The following is an 18,301-nucleotide window of genomic DNA, read 5'->3' as shown; positions in this document are numbered from 1 at the left end:
AAAAAAAACCACAAAAAAAACCACCAAAAAAAACCCACCAGAGCAGGTCCCACCACGGAATGAGAGGAACCAAAAGAACACCAAAAAAGCACCAAAAAACCACCAAAAATCACCAAAAAAACCACAAAAAAACCCCACCAAAAAAACACCAGAGCAGGTCCCACCATGGAATGAGAGGAACCAAAAAAATACCAAAAACCACCAAAAAACCCCAAAAAAACCCACCAAAACAACCACCAGAGCAGGTCCCACCATGGAATGAGAGGAACCAAAAAAACCCACAAAAAAAACACCAAAAAAACACCAAAAAACCCCACAAAAAGCCCACAAAAAAACCCACAAAAAAAAAAAAAAAAAAAAAAAAAAAAACCAGAGCAAGTCCCACCACGGAATGAGAGGAACCAAAAAACCACCAAAAAAACACCAAAAAAACACCAAAAAAACACCAGAGCAGGTCCCACCATGGAACGAGAGGAACTAAAAAAACACCAAAAGAACACCAAAAAAACCCACAAAAAAACCACAAAAAAACCACCAAAAAAACACCAGAGCAGGTCCCACCACGGAATGAGAGGAACCAAAAACCACCAAAAAAACACCAAAAAAAACACCAAAACCCCACTAAAAACCCACAAAAAAACCCACCAAAAACCCACCAAAAAAACCACCAAAAAACCCACCAAAAAAACACCAAAAAACCACCAAAAAACCCCACAAAAAACACCAAAAAAAGCACCAGAGCAGGTCCCACCATGGAACGAGAGGAACCAAAAAAACACCAAAAAAACACCAAAAAACCACCAAAAAAACACCAGAGCAGGTCCCACCATGGAATTAGAGGAACTAAAAAATCACAGAACGAGAGGAACCAAAAAAACACCAAAAAACCACAAAAAAACCCACAAAAAAAACCACCAAAAAAAACCCACCAGAGCAGGTCCCACCACGGAATGAGAGGAACCAAAAGAACACCAAAAAAGCACCAAAAAACCACCAAAAATCACCAAAAAAACCACAAAAAAACCCCACCAAAAAAACACCAGAGCAGGTCCCACCATGGAATGAGAGGAACCAAAAAAATACCAAAAACCACCAAAAAACCCCAAAAAAACCCACCAAAACAACCACCAGAGCAGGTCCCACCATGGAATGAGAGGAACCAAAAAAACCCACAAAAAAACCACCAAAAAAACACCAAAAAAACACAAAAAAACCCACCAAAAAAAAAAAAAAAACAAAAAAAAAAAAAAACAAAAAAAAAAAAACAAAAAACCACTAAAAAACACCAGAGCAAGTCCCACCACGGAATGAGAGGAACCAAAAAAACACCAAAAAACCACCAAAAAACCACCAAAAAAACACCAGAGCAGGTCCCACCATGGAACGAGAGGAACTAAAAAAACACCAAAAGAACACCAAAAAAACCCACAAAAAAACCACAAAAAAACCACCAAAAAAACACCAGAGCAGGTCCCACCACGGAATGAGAGGAACCAAAAACCACCAAAAAAACACCAAAAAAAACCACCAAAACCCCACTAAAAACCCACAAAAAAACCCACCAAAAACCCACCAAAAAAACACCAAAAAAACACCAAAAAAACCCACCAAAAAACCCCAAAAAAACCACCAAAAAACCACCAAAAAAACACCAGAGCAGGTCCCACCATGGAATGAAAGGAACCAAAAAAACACCAAAAAAACACCAAAAAAACACCAAAAAACATGAAAAAAAACCCACCAAAAAAACACCAGAGCAGGTCCCACCATGGAACGAGAGGAACCAAAAAAACACCAAAAAAACCACAAAAAACCCCACCAAAAACCCTGTTTCTACCCCTGAACTCTCTCCTATACTTCTCTTTCCTCATTCTCTTTTTAGGTGGCTGAAAAGCAAAACCTCCTTTACTCAAAAATTTCGTAACAAAACCACGCGTTTCTAAAATATCTCGAATTTTCTCGTCCTTTGCCGTTCACGGAAAAATCCTCCACCAATCCCCACCTGTGCTGCACCACCTCGACCTCGTCGAGCTCCTCGGGCACGTCCATCCTCTGCAGCCACTGCTCCTTCTCGTCCAGCCACACCTCGCAGGCGTGCACCTCGCTGAACATGCGGTACACGGCCAGCGCGTCCTGCAGCCACTGCGTCCTCAGCACCGACACCTGCACGACGGGGGGGCCCAAAGGTGCCTCGTCGGCATCGGGGGACCCTCAAAGACTCGTTTGGTTTTGGTTAATTTGGTTTGATTGATTTGGTTTGGTTCATTTGGTTTGATTAATGTGATTTGTTGTGTTTTCGGCGCTCTGAGATCAGTTAAGGAACCATCAAGACCTGCAAGAGAAGGTCCAAAGGTCCCTCATCTGCCTCAAGGATGGAGGTTGAAGCCCCCCAAGGACTCGTTTGTTTTGGTTAATTTGTATTAATTAATTTGGTTTCATTGATTTGATTTGATTGATTTGATTTGTTGTGTTTTTGGCTCTCTGAGATCAGTTAAGGAACCATCACAACCTTCAAGAGAAGGTCCAAAGGTCCCTCATCTGCCTCAAGGGTGAAGATTGAAGTCCCTCCAAGGACCTCAATTGGTTAATTTACTTTGATTAATTTGGTTTCATTGATTTGGTTTGATTGATTTGATTTGTTGTGTTTTCGGCGCTCTGAGATCAGTTAAGGAACCATCACGACCTTCAAGAGAAGGTCCAAAGGTCCCTCATCGGCCTCAAGGGCTCCCCAAGGACTCGTTTGTTTTGGTTAATTTGTTTTGATTGATTTGGTTTGATTAGTTTGATTTATTTGGTTTTCGGCGCTCTGAGATCAATCAACGAACCATTGTGACCTTCAAGAGAAGGTTCAAATATCTCTCATCGGCATCAGGGGCCCCCCAAGGACTTGTTTGTTTTGGTTAATTTGGTTTGATTGATTTGGTTTGGTTCATTTGGTTTGATTAATGTGATTTGTTGTGTTTCGGCACTCTGAGATCAGTTAAGGAACCATCAAGACCTGCAAGAGAAGGTCCAAAGGTCCCTCATCTGCCTCAAGGATGGAGGTTGAAGCCCCCCAAGGACTCGTTTGTTTTGGTTAATTTGTATTAATTAATTTGGTTTCATTGATTTGATTTGATTGATTTGATTTGTTGTGTTTTTGGCTCTCTGAGATCAGTTAAGGAACCATCACAACCTTCAAGAGAAGGTCCAAAGGTCCCTCATCTGCCTCAAGGGTGAAGATTGAAGCCCCTCCAAGGACCTCAATTGGTTAATTTACTTTGATTAATTTGGTTTGATTAATTTGATTTGAAATCCCCTCTGGGCTGTTGTTTTTTGGCTCTCTGAGATCAGTTAAGGAACCATCACAACCTTCATGAGAAGGTCCAAAGGTGCCTCATCTGCCTCAGGGGTGGAGATTGAGGGCCCCCAAGGACTCGTTTGTTTTGGTTAATTTCTATTAATTAATTTGGTTTGATTGATTTGATTTGTTGTGTTTTGGCACTCTGAGATCAGTTAAGGACCTTCAAGACAAGGTCCAAAGGTCCCTCATCTGCCTCAAGGGCCCTCCAAGGACTCGTTCGTTTTGGTTAATTTGTATTGATTAATTTAGTTTGATTAGTTTGGTTTGATTAATTTGATTTATTTGGTTTTCGGCACTCTGAGATCAGTTAAGGAACCATCATCACCTTCAAGAGAAGGTCCAAAGGTCCCTCATCTGCCTCAGGGGTGGAGATTGAGGGCCCCACAAGGGCTTCAGTTTGTTTTGATTAATTTGGTTTGATTAATTTGATTTTATTGATTTGATTTGATTTGATTAGAAATCCCCTCGGGGTTGTTGTTTTTTGGCACTCTGAGATCAGTTAAGGAACCATCACGTCAAGGATGTCCCACCACCTCTCCATGGTCAAGGATGACCCACCATCTCTCCCCTGGTCAGTGATGAGGTCAAGGAGGTCCAACCACCTCTCTGTGGTCAATGAGGAGGTCAAGGACATCCCACCACCTCTCCATGGTCAACGAAGACGTCAAGGAGGTCCAACCACCCCTCCCCTGGTCAAGGATCTCCCACCACCTCTCTAAGGTCAATGAGAAGGCCAAGGAGGTCCAACCACCTCTCTATGGTCAATGAGGAGGTCAGAGAGGTCCCACCAACTCTCTCCTGGTCAATGAGGAGGTCAAGGACATCCCACCACCTTTCCATTGGTCAATGAGAAGGTCAAGGACGTCCCACCACCTCTCTAAGGTCAACGAGAAGGTCAAGGACATCCCACCACCTCTCCACGGTCAAGGAGGAGGTCAATGAGGAGGTCTCATGGTCAAGGAGGCCCCACCAAGTCTCCATGGTCAAGGAGGACGACACTGAGGTCCAACCTCCTCTCCACAGTCAAGGAGGAGCTCAGTGAGGTCCAACCACCTTCCCCCCTGCTCAAGGAGGTCCCACCACCTTTCCATTGGTCAATGAGAAGGTCAAAGATGTCCCACCACCTCTCTCCTGGTCAATGAGGAGGTCAGGGAGCTCCCATCACCTCTCCATGGTCAATGAGAAGGTCAGGGATGTCCCACCACCTTTCCATGGTCAACAAGGAGGTCAAGGAGGTCCCATCACCCCTCTCCTGGTCAAGGATGTCCCACCACCTCTCCATGGTCAACCAGATCACACTCTGACCTCATCCAACAACCCACCACCACCCACTTTGTACAGACAACGTCCCCACCTCGACCACCTCCCCGTAGAGCTGCTCCACCTCCACCACTCGGATCTGCACGTCCACGCCCTGCCGGTGGCCCGGGGCCAGCAGGGCCAGCTGCCGGCGCAGCGAGGCCACGGCGCCGCGGTGCTTCTCCACCTCGTCCACCACGGCGCGGTGCTTCCTCAGCAGGGCCTGGCTGGAGTAGTCGTCGTGGCCGAAGTCGTCGCTGGACACGATGCGGTAGGTGTCCTGCAGCCAGGCCACCAGGTCGTCCGTCTCGGCGCTGAACTGGAAGAAGTTCAGAGCGTCCTCCAAGCGCTGCTGGTGGAGCCCCGTGACCTCCTCCAGCTTCTTCCAGCGCAGGCAGACTTCCCTCATCTTCTCCTGGATGCCCACGGAGCTGAAGGACTTCTTGGCCAGGATCTTCTCGCCTTTCTTCATGGTCTGGTGCAGCAGGGCGCGGCGGTTGCCCAGCTCGCCCAGCATGGTCTTGTGTTTGGTGGTCAAGGTGACGACGCTGCTGAGGTCGCGGCCGCAGCTTTTGGCCGCCAGGATTTTCTCTTTCTCCCGGATCCAGGCCTCGGCCTCCTCCATCTCCTGGAAGAAGGTCCAGAGCTGGCGGGAATCCTCCAGCTCCTTCCTCCTCTTGGCCGCCAGCTCCTCCAGCTCCTCCAGGCACGTCTGGACGTGGTTGACGCGGTTGCAGATGATCTGCGGGTCGCAGGGTTGGTAGCCTGGGAGGGGAGGAGGGAGTTTGGGGGGTGGTCAAGGCGTGGTGGGGTCACCATGGGGTCACGGGGGGGTCTGAGGAAGGTCTGGACTGGGGTGGGGTCAAAGGTCTCAGAGGGTTTCTCCAGCCTAAGTGGGGACACTTGGAGGTGGCCACCAGGACTTTGGTTGACTCTTCAATAGCCCATCAAGACTTTGGTTGACCCTTCCATGGTCCACCAAGACCTTGGGTTGACTTCCATGGATTGGTTCTTCCATGGTCCACCAGGACCTTGGGTTGACCATCCCATGGTCCATGAAGACCTTGGTTGACTCTTCAATAACCCACCAAGACCTTGGCTGACCCTTCCGTTACCCATCAGGACCTTGGCTGACCCTCCCATGGTCCATCAAGATCTTGATTGACTCTTCCTTGGGTTGACCCTTCCATGCTCCACCAAGACCTTGGTTGACCCTCCCATGGTCCATGAAGACCTTGGTTGACTCTTCACTAACCCACCAAGACCTTGGCTGACCCTTCCATGGCCCACCAAGACCTTGGGTTGACCCTTCCATGGTCCACCAAAACCTTGGGTTGACCATCCCATGGCCCACCAAGACCTTGGGTTGACCCTCCCACGGTCCATCAAGACCTTGATTGACTCTTCCTTGGGCTGACCCTTCCATGGTCCACCAAGATCATGGCTTGACCCTTCCATGGTCTACCAAGACCTTGGATGACTCTTCAATAGCCCACCAGGACCTTGGTTGACGCTCCCTTGGGTTGACCCTTCCATGGTCCATCAAAACCTTGTTTGACCCTTCCATGGCCCACCAGAACCTTGGGTTGACCCTTCCATGGTCCACCAAGACCTCGATGACCCTCCCCAGCCCAACCCCCTCCCCCTGTCCCGGCCACCCCTCCCGGCGCCCCCCGTTACCCTCCAGCTCGGAGAACTTGAGCGCGGCGGCGTTGAGGGCCTGGACTCGCTCCGTCTGTGCCGAAATATCGGCCTCCAGCAGCCCGTGCTTCTGCAGGAGATCCTCCACCTCCAGCAGGTGCTTCCCCAAATCCTTGGAGACCAGAAGAACCTGGAGAAAACCCCAAAAAACCCACAATCACCTCGAAATCCCACCACGAAACCCCCACCAGATCTCTTTCTCCATCATCCATCTCCACCTGCATCTCCTCCATCCAGTCGATCATGTAGACCATCTCCTGGAAGATCTTCTGCAGGGCCAGGTTCTGCTCGAGGCGGGCGCGGCGGGCGCCCACCAGCTCGGTGAGGAGCGCCCACTGCCGCAGGATGTTGTCCTTCTGCGCGCCGATGCGCCGCGTGTCGTAGTAGCCCTCGGCCTCCATCTCCAGGGCCAGCTCCACCACCACCTGGATGCGCTCCTGGTAGGAGGAGATGTCGGCCTCGATGGCCTCGTGCTTCTTCATGGCCGCCTCCACCGCCGGCAGGTCGTAGCCGAAGTTGTCCTGGTGGGGAGGTGGGACGGGGGTCAAAGGGGGGAAAAGGGGGAGGTTGAGGAGGTTCTGTTGGTTCTTCGTGGTTGAGGAGGTTCCACTGGTTCTTTGTGGTCAATGAGGAGGTCAAGGAGGTCCAACCACCCCTCCCCTGGTCAAGGAGGTCCCACCACCTCTCCATGGTCAAGGAGGAGCTCAATGAAGCTCCAGCCACCCCTTCCCCTGCTCAAGGAGGACCCCAATGAGGTCCCACCACCCCCAGTGAGGTCCCACCACCCCCAGTGAGGTCCCACCACCCCTAATGAGGTCCCACCACCCCCAGTGAGGTCCCACCATCCCCAATGAGGTCCCACCACCCACCACTCCACTCCTCACCCCCACCTCACTCTGGGATTGATTGTCCCACCCCACTGAAGGTCCCCCATGATCCCAGGATTGATTGTCCCACCCCACTGAAGGTCCCCCATGACCCCAGGGATTGTCCCACCCCACTGAAGGTCCCCCATGACCCCAGGGATTGTCCCACCCCACTGAAGGTCCCCCATGACCCAGGGATTGTCCCACCCCACTGAAGGTCCCCCACGACCCAAGGATTGTCCCACCCCACTGAAGGTCCCCATGACCCCACCCCACCCCAGGGATTGTCCCACCCCACTGAAGGTCCCCCACGACCCAGGGATTGTCCCACCCCACTGAAGGTCCCCCATGACCCCACCCCACCCCAGGGATTGTCCCACCCCACTGAAGGTCCCCCATGACCCAGAGATTGATTGTCCCACCCCACTGAAGGTCCCCCGTGACCCAGGGATTGTCCCACCCCACTGAAGGTCCCCCATGACCCAGGGATTGTCCCACCCCACTGAAGGTCCCCCATGACCCCACCCCAGCCCATCCCACCCCACTGAAGGTCCCCCAGGCCACCCCACCCCACCCCAGGATTGATTGTCCCACCCCACTGAAGGTCCCCCATGACCCCACCCCAGGATTGATTGTCCCACCTCACTGAAGGTCTCCATGACCCAGGGATTGTCCCACCAAAGCTGAAGGTCCCCCATGACCCAGAGATTGATTGTCCCACCCCACTGAAGGTCCCCATGACCCAGAGATTGATTGTCCCACCCCACTGAAGGTCCCCCATGACCCAGAGATTGATTGTCCCACCCCACTGAAGGTCCCCCAGGCCACCCCAGGCCACCCCACCTGTGAGACCAGGCGCTGGTTCTCGTTGAGCCACGTCTCCCTCATGACGGCCTTGTGGTCGAAGCGCTGGGCCAGCAGCTCCAGCTTCTCCTGCCGGATCAGCTCGTTCCTCAGGGCCACCTCCCGCTCGTGCTCCGCCTTCTCCAGGCACGTCCACGCCTGGTGGGAGGGGACACGGGGCGCTCACGGGGGTCCCCAGACCCACCAAGGGGTCCCCAAGGGTGGTGGGACTCCATCTGCACATGGGTGTCCCCCCAGGGTGGTGGGACTCCATCTGCTCGTGGGGGTCCCCAAGGTGTCCCCCCAAGGGTGGTGGGACTCCATCTACATGTGGGGGTCCCCAAGGGTGGTGGGACTCCATCTGCACGTGGGGGTCCCCAAGGGTGGTGGGACTCCATCTGCTCGTGGGTGTCCCCCCAGGGGTGGTGGGACTCCATCTGCACATGGGGGTCCCCAGGGTGTCCCCAAGGGTGGTGGGACTCCATCTGCACGTGGGTGTCCCCCCAGGGGTGGTGGGACTCCATCTGCTCGTGGGTGTCCCCCCAAGGGTGGTGGGACTCCATCTGCATGTGGGGGTCCCCAAGGTGTCCCCAAGGGTGGTGGGACTCCATCAGCACGTGGGGGTCCCCAAGGTGTCCCCAAGGGTGGTGGGACTCCATCTGCACGTGGGGGTCCCCAAGGTGTCCCCACAAGGGTGGTGGGACTCCATTTGCATGTGGGGGTCCCCAAGGTGTCCCCAAGGGTGGTGGGACTCCCATCTGCACCTGGGGGTCCCCAAGGTGTCCCCAAGGGTGGTGGGACTCCATTTGCACATGGAGGTCCCCAAGGTGTCCCCCCAAGTGACACCTGGACGTGCTCACCCTGTTGATGTCGGAGATGCTCTTGCCCTCGCTGGGCACGTAGAGTTTGCGGTTGGTGGCCCGCAGTTTGCTCTGGATGGTGAAGAGCAGCACCTCGAGGTTCCCCTTCTCCTGGAACCTGCAGGGGGGAGGTCCCTGTCACCCCCAGGGCCAGCTGGGATGTCACCGCCGTGTCCCGGGTGCCACCGACACCGCTTTGGGTTAAACTGGGACCTTCTCCCAGGAGGTGGGACCAGTATCATCCAGGACCAGTTTGGGTTAAACTGGGACCTCCTCAACACCACCACGACCATCCCCTCCATGTCCCAGTGCCACCAGTTTGGGTTAAACTGGGACCTCCCCACCACCACCATGACCATCCCCTCCATGTCCCAGTGCCACCAGTTTGGGCTGAACTGGGACCTCCTCAACACCACCACGGCAAACTGGGAGCTCTCCACCACCATGGTCACCCTCCATGTCCCAGTATCACCAGTTTGGGTTGAACTGGGACCTCCCTACCACCACCATGACCACCCACCCCACCACGTCCCAGTATCACCAGTTTGGGGTGAACTGGGACTTGCCCACCACCACCATGACCACCCCCCTCCATGTCCCAGTGCCACCAGTTTGGGCTGAACTGGGGCCTGCCCACCACCATCACCACCACCATGTCCCACAGCCCCCAGTCTGGGTTAAACTGGGACCTCCCCACCACCACCACCATGTCCTAGTGCCTCCAGTTTGGGTTGAACTGGGACCTCCTCAACACCACCACGACCATCCCCTCCATGTCCCAGTGCCACCAGTTTGGGCTGAACTGGGGCCTGCCCACCACCATCACCACCACCATGTCCCAGTGCCTCCAGTTTGGGTTAAACTGGGACCTCCCCACCACCACCACCACGTCCCAGTGCCACCAGTTTGGGCTGAACTGGGACCTCCTCAACACCACCAGGACAAACTGGGAGCTCTCCACCACCATGGTCACCCTCCATGTCCCAGTATCACCAGTTTGGGTTGAACTGGGACGTCCTTACCACCACCATGACCACCATTACCACCACCATGACCACCCACCCCACCATGTCCCAGTATCACCAGTTTGGGGTGAACTGGGACTTGCCCACCACCACCATGACCACCCCCCTCCATGTCCCAGTGCCACCAGTTTGGGCTGAACTGGGGCCTGCCCACCACCATCACCACCACCATGTCCCAGTGCCACCAGTTTGGGTTGAACTGGGACCTCCCCACCACCACCACGACCATGACATCACCACCACCACCCCCCATGTCCCACTGCCCCTAGTCTGGGTTAAACTGGGACCTCCTCAACATCACCACGAAAAACTGGGACCTGACCACCACCAGCATCACCCTCCATGTCCCAGTGCCACCAGTTTGGATTAAACTGGGACCTCCTCAACACCACCTCGATGAACTGGGACCTCACCACCACCATGGTCACCCGCCATGTCCCAATACCCCCAGTCTGGGTTGAACTGGGACCTGCCCCACCACCACCACCCCCCCAGGTCTCACTTGACGGGTTTCTCCAGGGTGCAGAAGGCGGTGAAGGCCTGGAGCTGCTGCTGGACGCCGCTCAGGGAGTTGGCGAATTTCTGGTTGGTGATGATGGTGATGGTGTGGTGGATCCAGGCCAGCAGCTCGGCCGCCAGCGCCTCGTACCGCGCCGTGATGGCCCCGATCTCCATCACCTGGTCCAGCACCTGGGGGAGGGTTGGGTGGGGATGGAGGTCCTGCAGGAACCCCCTGAGAACCTGGAGGTCCTGCAGGAACCTCATCTGAGAACCTGGAGGTCCTGCAGGAACCTCATCTGAGAACCTGGAGGTCCTGCAGGAACCCCCTGAGAACCTGGAGGTCCTGCAGGAACCCCCTGAGAACCTGGAGGTCCTGCAGGAACCCCCTGAGAACCTGGAGGTCCTGCAGGAACCCCCTGAGAACCTGGAGGTCCTACAGGAACCCCCTGAGAACCTGGAGGTCCTGCAGGAACCTCATCTGAGAACCTGGAGGTCCTGCAGGAACCCCCCGAGAACCTGGAGGTCCTGCAGGAACCCCCTGAGAACCTGGAGGTCCTGCAGGAACCCCCCGAGAACCTGGAGGTCCTGCAGGAACCCCCTGAGAACCTGGAGGTCCTGCAGGAACCTCATCTGAGAACCTGGAGGTCCTGCAGGAACCCCCTGAGAACCTGGAGGTCCTGCAGGAACCCCCTGAGAACCTGGAGGTCCTGCAGGAACCCCCTGAGAACCTGGAGGTCCTGCAGGAACCCCCCGAGAACCTGGAGGTCCTGCAGGAACCCCCCGAGAACCTGGAGGTCCTGCAGGAACCCCCTGAGAACCTGGAGGTCCTACAGGAACCCCCTGAGAACCTGGAGGTCCTGCAGGAACCCCCTGAGAACCTGGAGGTCCTGCAGGAACCCCCTGAGAACCTGGAGGTCCTACAGGAACCCCCTGAGAACCTGGAGGTCCTGCAGGAACCCCCTGAGAACCTGGAGGTCCTGCAGGAACCCCCTGAGAACCTGGAGGTCCTACAGGAACCCCCTGAGAACCTGGAGGTCCTGCAGGAACCCCCCGAGAACCTGGAGGTCCTGCAGGAACCCCCTGAGAACCTGGAGGTCCTGCAGGAACCCCCCGAGAACCTGGAGGTCCTGAAGGAACCCCCTGAGAACCTGGAGGTCCAGCAGGAACCCCCTGAGAACCTGGAGGTCCTGCAGGAACCCCCCGAGAACCTGGAGGTCCTGCAGGAACCCCCCGAGAACCTGGAGGTCCTGCAGGAACCCCCTGAGAACCTGGAGGTCCTACAGGAACCCCCTGAGAACCTGGAGGTCCTGCAGGAACCCCCTGAGAACCTGGAGGTCCTGCAGGAACCCCCTGAGAACCTGGAGGTCCTGCAGGAACCCCCTGAGAACCCCCTGAGAACCTGGAGGTCCTGCAGGAACCCCCTGAGAACCTGGAGGTCCTGCAGGAACCCCCTGAGAACCTGGAGGTCCTGCAGGAACCTTCTGAGAACCTGGAGGTCCTGCAGGAACCTCATCTGAGAACCTGGAGGTCCTACAGGAACCTCATCTGAGAACCTGGAGGTCCTGCAGGAACCCCCTGAGAACCTGGAGGTCCTGCAGGAACCTCATCTGAGAACCTGGAGGTCCTGCAGGAACCCCCTGAGAACCTGGAGGTCCTGCAGGAACCCCCTGAGAACCTGGAGGTCCTACAGGAACCTCATCTGAGAACCTGGAGGTCCTGCAGGAACCCCCTGAGAACCTGGAGGTCCTGCAGGAACCCCCTGAGAACCTGGAGGTCCTGCAGGAACCCCCTGAGAACCTGGAGGACCTGCAGGAACCCCCTGAGAACCTGGAGGTCCTGCAGGAACCTCATCTGAGAACCTGGAGGTCCTGCAGGAACCCCCTGAGAACCTGGAGGTCCTGCAGGAACCCCCTGAGAACCTGGAGGTCCTACAGGAACCTCATCTGAGAACCTGGAGGTCCTGCAGGAACCCCCTGAGAACCTGGAGGTCCTGCAGGAACCCCCTGAGAACCTGGAGGTCCTGCAGGAACCCCCTGAGAACCTGGAGGTCCTGCAGGAACCCCCTGAGAACCTGGAGGACCTGCAGGAACCCCCTGAGAACCTGGGGGTCCTACAGGAACCCCCCTGGGATGGACTGAGAGGTGGACAAGGGATGGACAAGAGATGGACAAAGGATGGACAAAGGGATGGAGAAAGGGATGGACAAAGGATTGAGAAAGGATGGACAAAGGATGGACAAAGAGATGGACAAAGGGATGGACAAAGGATGGACAAAGGGACGGGACATCCATGGACCGTGAGGTGGACAAAGGGGTGGACCAAGGGGTGGACACGTCCCGGAGCTGGGGATGGACAATGGGGTGGACACCTCCTGGAGCTGGGGATGGACAGTGGGGTGGACAAAGGGATGGACAAAGGGGTGGACCAAGGGATGGGACATCCATGGACAGTGAGGTGGACAAAGGATGGACCAAGGGATGGACAAAGGGGTGGACAACAGGGTGGACTAAGGGATGGACAACAGGATGGACAAAGGGATGGACAAAGAGATGCACAAAGGGGTGGACAAAGAGATGGACAACGGGGTGGACCAAGGGGTGGGGCATCCATGGACAGTGAGGTGGACGAAGGATGGACCAAGGGATGGACAAAGGGATGGACAAAGGGGTGGACCAATGATGGGACATCCATGGACAGTGGGGTGGACAATGGGATGGACACCACACAGAGCTGGGGATGGACAATGGGGTGGACCAAGGGGTGGACACCACACAGAGCTGGGGGTGGACAATGGGGTGGACAGTGGGGTGGACAGTGGGGTGGACACCTCAGAGATCTGGGGATGGACAATGGGGTGGACCAAGAGGTGGACACCTCACAGATCTGGGGATGGACAGTGGGGATGGATGGACAGTGGGGTGGACACCTCACGGATCTGGGGATGGACAGTGGGGATGGATGGACAGTGGGGTGGACACCTCAGAGATCTGGGGATGGACAATGGGGTGGACCAAGAGGTGGACACCTCCCAGAGCTGGGGATGGACAGTGGGGATGGATGGACAGTGGGGTGGACACCTCACGGATCTGGGGATGGACAGTGGGGTGGACAATGGAGTGGACACCTCAGAGATCTGGGGACAGACCCCCAGACCAGGGGTCAGTCATTCCCACCTTCCCGATGCGCTTCCCCTCCACGGCCAGGGCCTTCATCTTGGAGAAGTAGTGGTAGAAGGAGACCACGTAGGTGATGATGGACTTCTCGTCGGGGTCCTCCATGTTGACATCTGGGGTGGGGGGCAGAAGGTCAGGACCCCCCCAGACCCATCCCTGACCAGCAGCAGGGACGGTCCCTCCACCTTGACCCTTCCCAAAAAAAAAAGTGATTTCTCCCCAAAAAAATGGGCGTGGAGGTGGAAAAACCAACGGTGGGGAGGATCCCACCACGCCTGGCTGGAGATGTGGACAGATGGACACTCGGACAGATGTATGGACACACGGACACATGGATACACGGTCAGACGGACAGATGGACACATGGACAGATTGACAGATGGACACATGGACAGATTGACAGATGGACACATAGACAGATTGACAGATGGACACATGGACAGATGGACACCTGGACACATGGACAGATGGACACATGGACACATAGACAGACGAACAGATGGACATATGGACAGAGGGACACGTGGACACACAGACACATGGAGACATGGACAGATGGAGACGTGGACAGATGGACAAATGGACAGACGGACAGATGGACAGATGGACACACAGACACATGGACACATGGACAGATGGACACACAGACACTGGACAGACGGACACATGGACACACGGACACATGGACAGATGGAGATGTGGACAGATGGACACATGGAGATGTGGACAGATGGACAGATGGACAGATGGACACCTGGACACATGGACAGATTGACAGATGATGGACACATGGACACACAGACACACAGACACACGGACAGACAGACACACGGACAGACAGACACACGGACACACACACAGATGGACAGACGACAGACAGATGGACACATGGACACACAAACACAAGGACGCACGGACAGATGACAAACACACGGACAGATGATGGACAGACAGACACACAGACACACGGACAGATGGACACACGGACAGACAGACAGATGGACAGGCCCTGCTGTACCCTCGGGGTCCAGCAGCTTGCTGAGCCCCAGTTGCTGCGGACACACAGACACACGGACAGATGGACACACAGACACACGGACAGATGGACACACAGACACACGGACACACGGACAGACAGACAGACCCCCCCGTACCCTCGGGGTCCAGCAGCTTGCTGAGCCCCAGGTGCTGCTCGGCCGTGTTGAAGGCCTGCTGCAGGTTGTAGGTGGCGTTGGACTTGGTCAGCTTGTGGAAATCGATGAGGTCCGGCCTGGGGCGGGGTGGACACGGTCACCGGTCACCTCCAGGCCACCACACCCCTCAGAGGTCACCCCGATGTCCACCACGCCGGCACTGACCGGTGCCTGTGGATGAGGGCGTTGAAGGCCAGGCCGTCCCTCCAGCTGGTGGTGAAGTTCTGGATGTTGACCTCGGGGTAGCTGTGGGGGACACCAGAGGTCACCAGGGGTCACCGGTGGTCAGCAGTGGTCACCCATGGTCACCAGAGGTCACCAGTGGTCAGTAGTGGTCAGCAGGGGTCACTGGTGGTCACCAGTGGTCACCATAGATCCCAAGTGGTCAGTAGTGGTCAGCAGTGGTGACTGGTGGTCACCAGAGATCACCAGTGGTCAGCAGAGGTCACCAGAGGTCACCAGTGGTCAGTAGTGGTCACCAGTGGTCACCAGAGGTCACCAGTGGTCAGCAGTGGTCAGCAATGGTCACCAGAGGTCAGCAGTGGTCACCAGAGATCCCCAGTGGTCACCAGACCACTGAGGGGTCCGCACCACCCCTCAGGCCCCCACCCCGCCATCTTCATCTGGCATTGGTGGTTACCAATGGTCACCAGTGGTCACCCATGGTCACCAGAGATCCCCAGTGGTCACCAGAGGTCAGCAGTGGTCACCAGAGGCCAGCAGTGGTCAGCAGTGGTCACTAGAGGCCACCCAATGGTGATTGGTGGTTACCAATGGTCACCAGTGGTCACCAGAGGTCACCAGTGGTCAGCAGTGGTCACCAGTGGTCACCCCCCAGGCCCTCACCCCACTGTTTTCATCTGGCATTGGTGGTTACCAATGGTCACCAGAGATCACCAGTGGTCACCAAGGGTCAGCAGTGGTCAGCAGTGGTCACCAGAGGTCAGCAGTGGTCACCAGAGGCCAGCAGTGGTCAGCAGTGGTCACCCCCCAGGCCCTCACCCCGCCGTCTTCATCTGGCACCAGAGCAGCAGCGCGTCCTTGGCCGAGCGCGTCTCGCGGTTGTCCTCGGTCTTGATCTTGATCACCTGGATCTGGTGGAGGAGCGGTCAGGGGACACCCGGGGGCGGCACAGGACGGGGGACACCCAGGGGACACCCAGGGGACAGCCGGGGGCCACCTGGAAGCGCAGGATGATGGTCCAGATGAGGCCCAGGGTCAGGCGGTGGTTGCCGTCCACGATGTCGTGGGAGCCGACGTTCTCCAGGTGGACGCGCTGCTCCTTGAGGAACTGCAGGGCCTTGTCCACGTTCTCCAGGGAGTGGATCCGCATCCGGCCCCGCGTGGGCCGCGGCTGGGGACACGGGGACAGGGATGGGGTCACAGGGGCTGGCCAGTCCGGGCCAGTCCGGGCCAGTTCAGTCCAGTTCACCCCAGTCCCGTCCAGTCCACACCAGCCCAGTGCGGTCCAGTCCGGTCCAGTTCACCCCAGCACATCCCAGTCCAGCCAAATCCAGTCTGGCACAGCCTGGCCCCGTCCAGACCAGTCCAGCCCACACCAGTCCATCCCAGTCCATTCCAGTCCAGCCCAGTCCAGCCCAGCCCAGCCCAGTCCAGTCCAGCCCAGTCCACACCAGTCCAGTCCATTCCAGTCCAGTTCAGCCCAGTCCAGTCCAGTCCAGTCCAGTCCACACCAGTCCATTCCAGTCCATTCCAGTCCACATCAATCCATTCCAGTCCAGACCAGTCCATTCCAGTCCACACCAAACCATTCCAGTCCATTCCTGTCCAGTCCAGTCCAGTCCAGTCCAGCCCAGTCCATTCCTGTCCAGTCCATTCCAGTCCATTCCAGTTCACACCAATCCATTCCAGTCCATCCCAGTCCATTCCAGTCCACACCAAACCATTCCAGTCCATTCCTGTCCAGTCCCTCCCAGTCCATTCCAGTCCATTCCAGTCCACACCAATCCATTCCAGTCCACATCAATCCATTCCAGTCCAGCCCAGTCCACTCCAGTCCACACCAATCCATCCCAGTCCAGTCCACTCCAGTCCACACCAATCCATCCCAGTCCAGTCCACTCCAGTCCACACCAATCCATTCCAGTCCAGTCCAGTCCATCCCAGTCCACACCAATCCATCCCAGTCCAGTCCAGTCCATTCCAGTCCACACCAATCCATTCCAGTCCATTCCTGTCCAGTCCAGTCCATTCCAGTCCATCCCAGTCCAGTCCATCCCAGTCCAGTCCAGTCCAGTCCACCAGAAATGGACCCAAACTGGCCCAGGTCGTGGTGGTGGTGGTGGGGAGGTCAAAGGTCAACCCAAACTGGAGGTGCTGGTGATGATGATGATGATGATGATGTGGTGACGATGACGATGGTGGTGATGATGCTCATGGTGGTGATGATGATGAAGATGAGGATGATGAAGATGATGCTCATGGTGATGCTGGTGATGAAGAAGATGATGATGATGTGGTGACGATGACGATGGTGGTGATGATGATGGTGATGATGGTGAAGATGAGGATGATACTCATGAAGATGATGATGTCCACGGTGATGCTGCTGATGTTGCTGGTGATGATGAAGATGTCAGAGATGAAGACGATGGCCACTCAAGGCAACGATGACAGCAGAGGATGACAATGATCACAACACTGCTTATGGCAACAATGACAATGATGACAACAATGACAATGATGACGACGGTGACAACGGTGACAATGACGATGATGACGATGGTGACAACGATGACAATGACGATGATGACGACGGTGACAATGACAATGATGATGAAGATGTCAAAGAACGATGATGAAGATGATGCCACTCAAGGCAATAATGACCAGTCCAGTCCAGTCAAGGATGGCAATGATGATGACATTGTTCATGGCAAAGATGATGACGATGACAATGATGACAATGACGACGGTGACAATGACGATGATGACAATGGTGACAATGACAATGATGATGAAGATGTCAGAGAACGATGACGAAGACGATGCCACTCAAGGCAACAATGACCAGTCCAGTCCAGTCCAGTCGAGCATGGCAATAATGATGACATTGCTCATGGCAATGACGACAACAACGACAACTACGATGACAATGACAACAATGACAACGATGACAACGATGACAACGATGACGACAATGACGATGACAACGACGACGATGAAGACGCCCCCGTGGGTCTCCTCACCAGGGTCTCCCCCGAGAGCACCTCCAGCAGCCGGGTCAGCACGAAGCCGTCGCGCAGGTCCGAGTACAGGTCGCCGACGCGGCAGGCGGCGCGCGCCAGGTGGGCGTTCACCCACTTGGTGAAGGTTTTCTTCTGCACCGCGTCCCGCTCGTCTGGGGGGCAACAAATCCACCCCAAAAACACCCTGAACTCAACCTGGGACCCCAAAACCACCCTGAGACCCCCAAAACCACCCTGAGACCCCCATGGAACTCAGGACCCCACCCCAGGTGGGCCTTGACCCACTTG

The 18,301-nt window shown here is 55.7% G+C and overlaps 1 protein-coding gene across 1 annotated transcript in view; it reads right to left on the bottom strand.

The window, feature by feature from the left end:
• SPTBN4 (spectrin beta, non-erythrocytic 4) overlaps positions 1-18,301 on the bottom strand; it is a gene marked incomplete at its 3' end in the record, with an annotated part of 59,286 nt that overhangs the window by 34,455 nt on the left and 6,530 nt on the right. The window contains 13 exon segments of the mRNA XM_083877170.1: positions 2,003-2,163; positions 4,698-5,407; positions 6,323-6,473; positions 6,562-6,864; positions 8,053-8,211; positions 8,913-9,030; positions 10,440-10,627; positions 13,612-13,724; positions 14,766-14,881; positions 14,970-15,050; positions 15,807-15,898; positions 15,985-16,158; positions 18,014-18,165. Coding sequence (XP_083733296.1) covers positions 2,003-2,163; positions 4,698-5,407; positions 6,323-6,473; positions 6,562-6,864; positions 8,053-8,211; positions 8,913-9,030; positions 10,440-10,627; positions 13,612-13,724; positions 14,766-14,881; positions 14,970-15,050; positions 15,807-15,898; positions 15,985-16,158; positions 18,014-18,165 — 2,518 coding nt within the window.

This window comes from Zosterops lateralis (assembly GCF_965231275.1).
Source record: "Zosterops lateralis genome assembly, chromosome: 23".
NCBI lineage: Eukaryota > Metazoa > Chordata > Aves > Passeriformes > Zosteropidae > Zosterops > Zosterops lateralis.
Note: the sequence above shows the minus strand (reverse complement) of the source record. Positions and strands in the feature narration are given on the sequence as shown.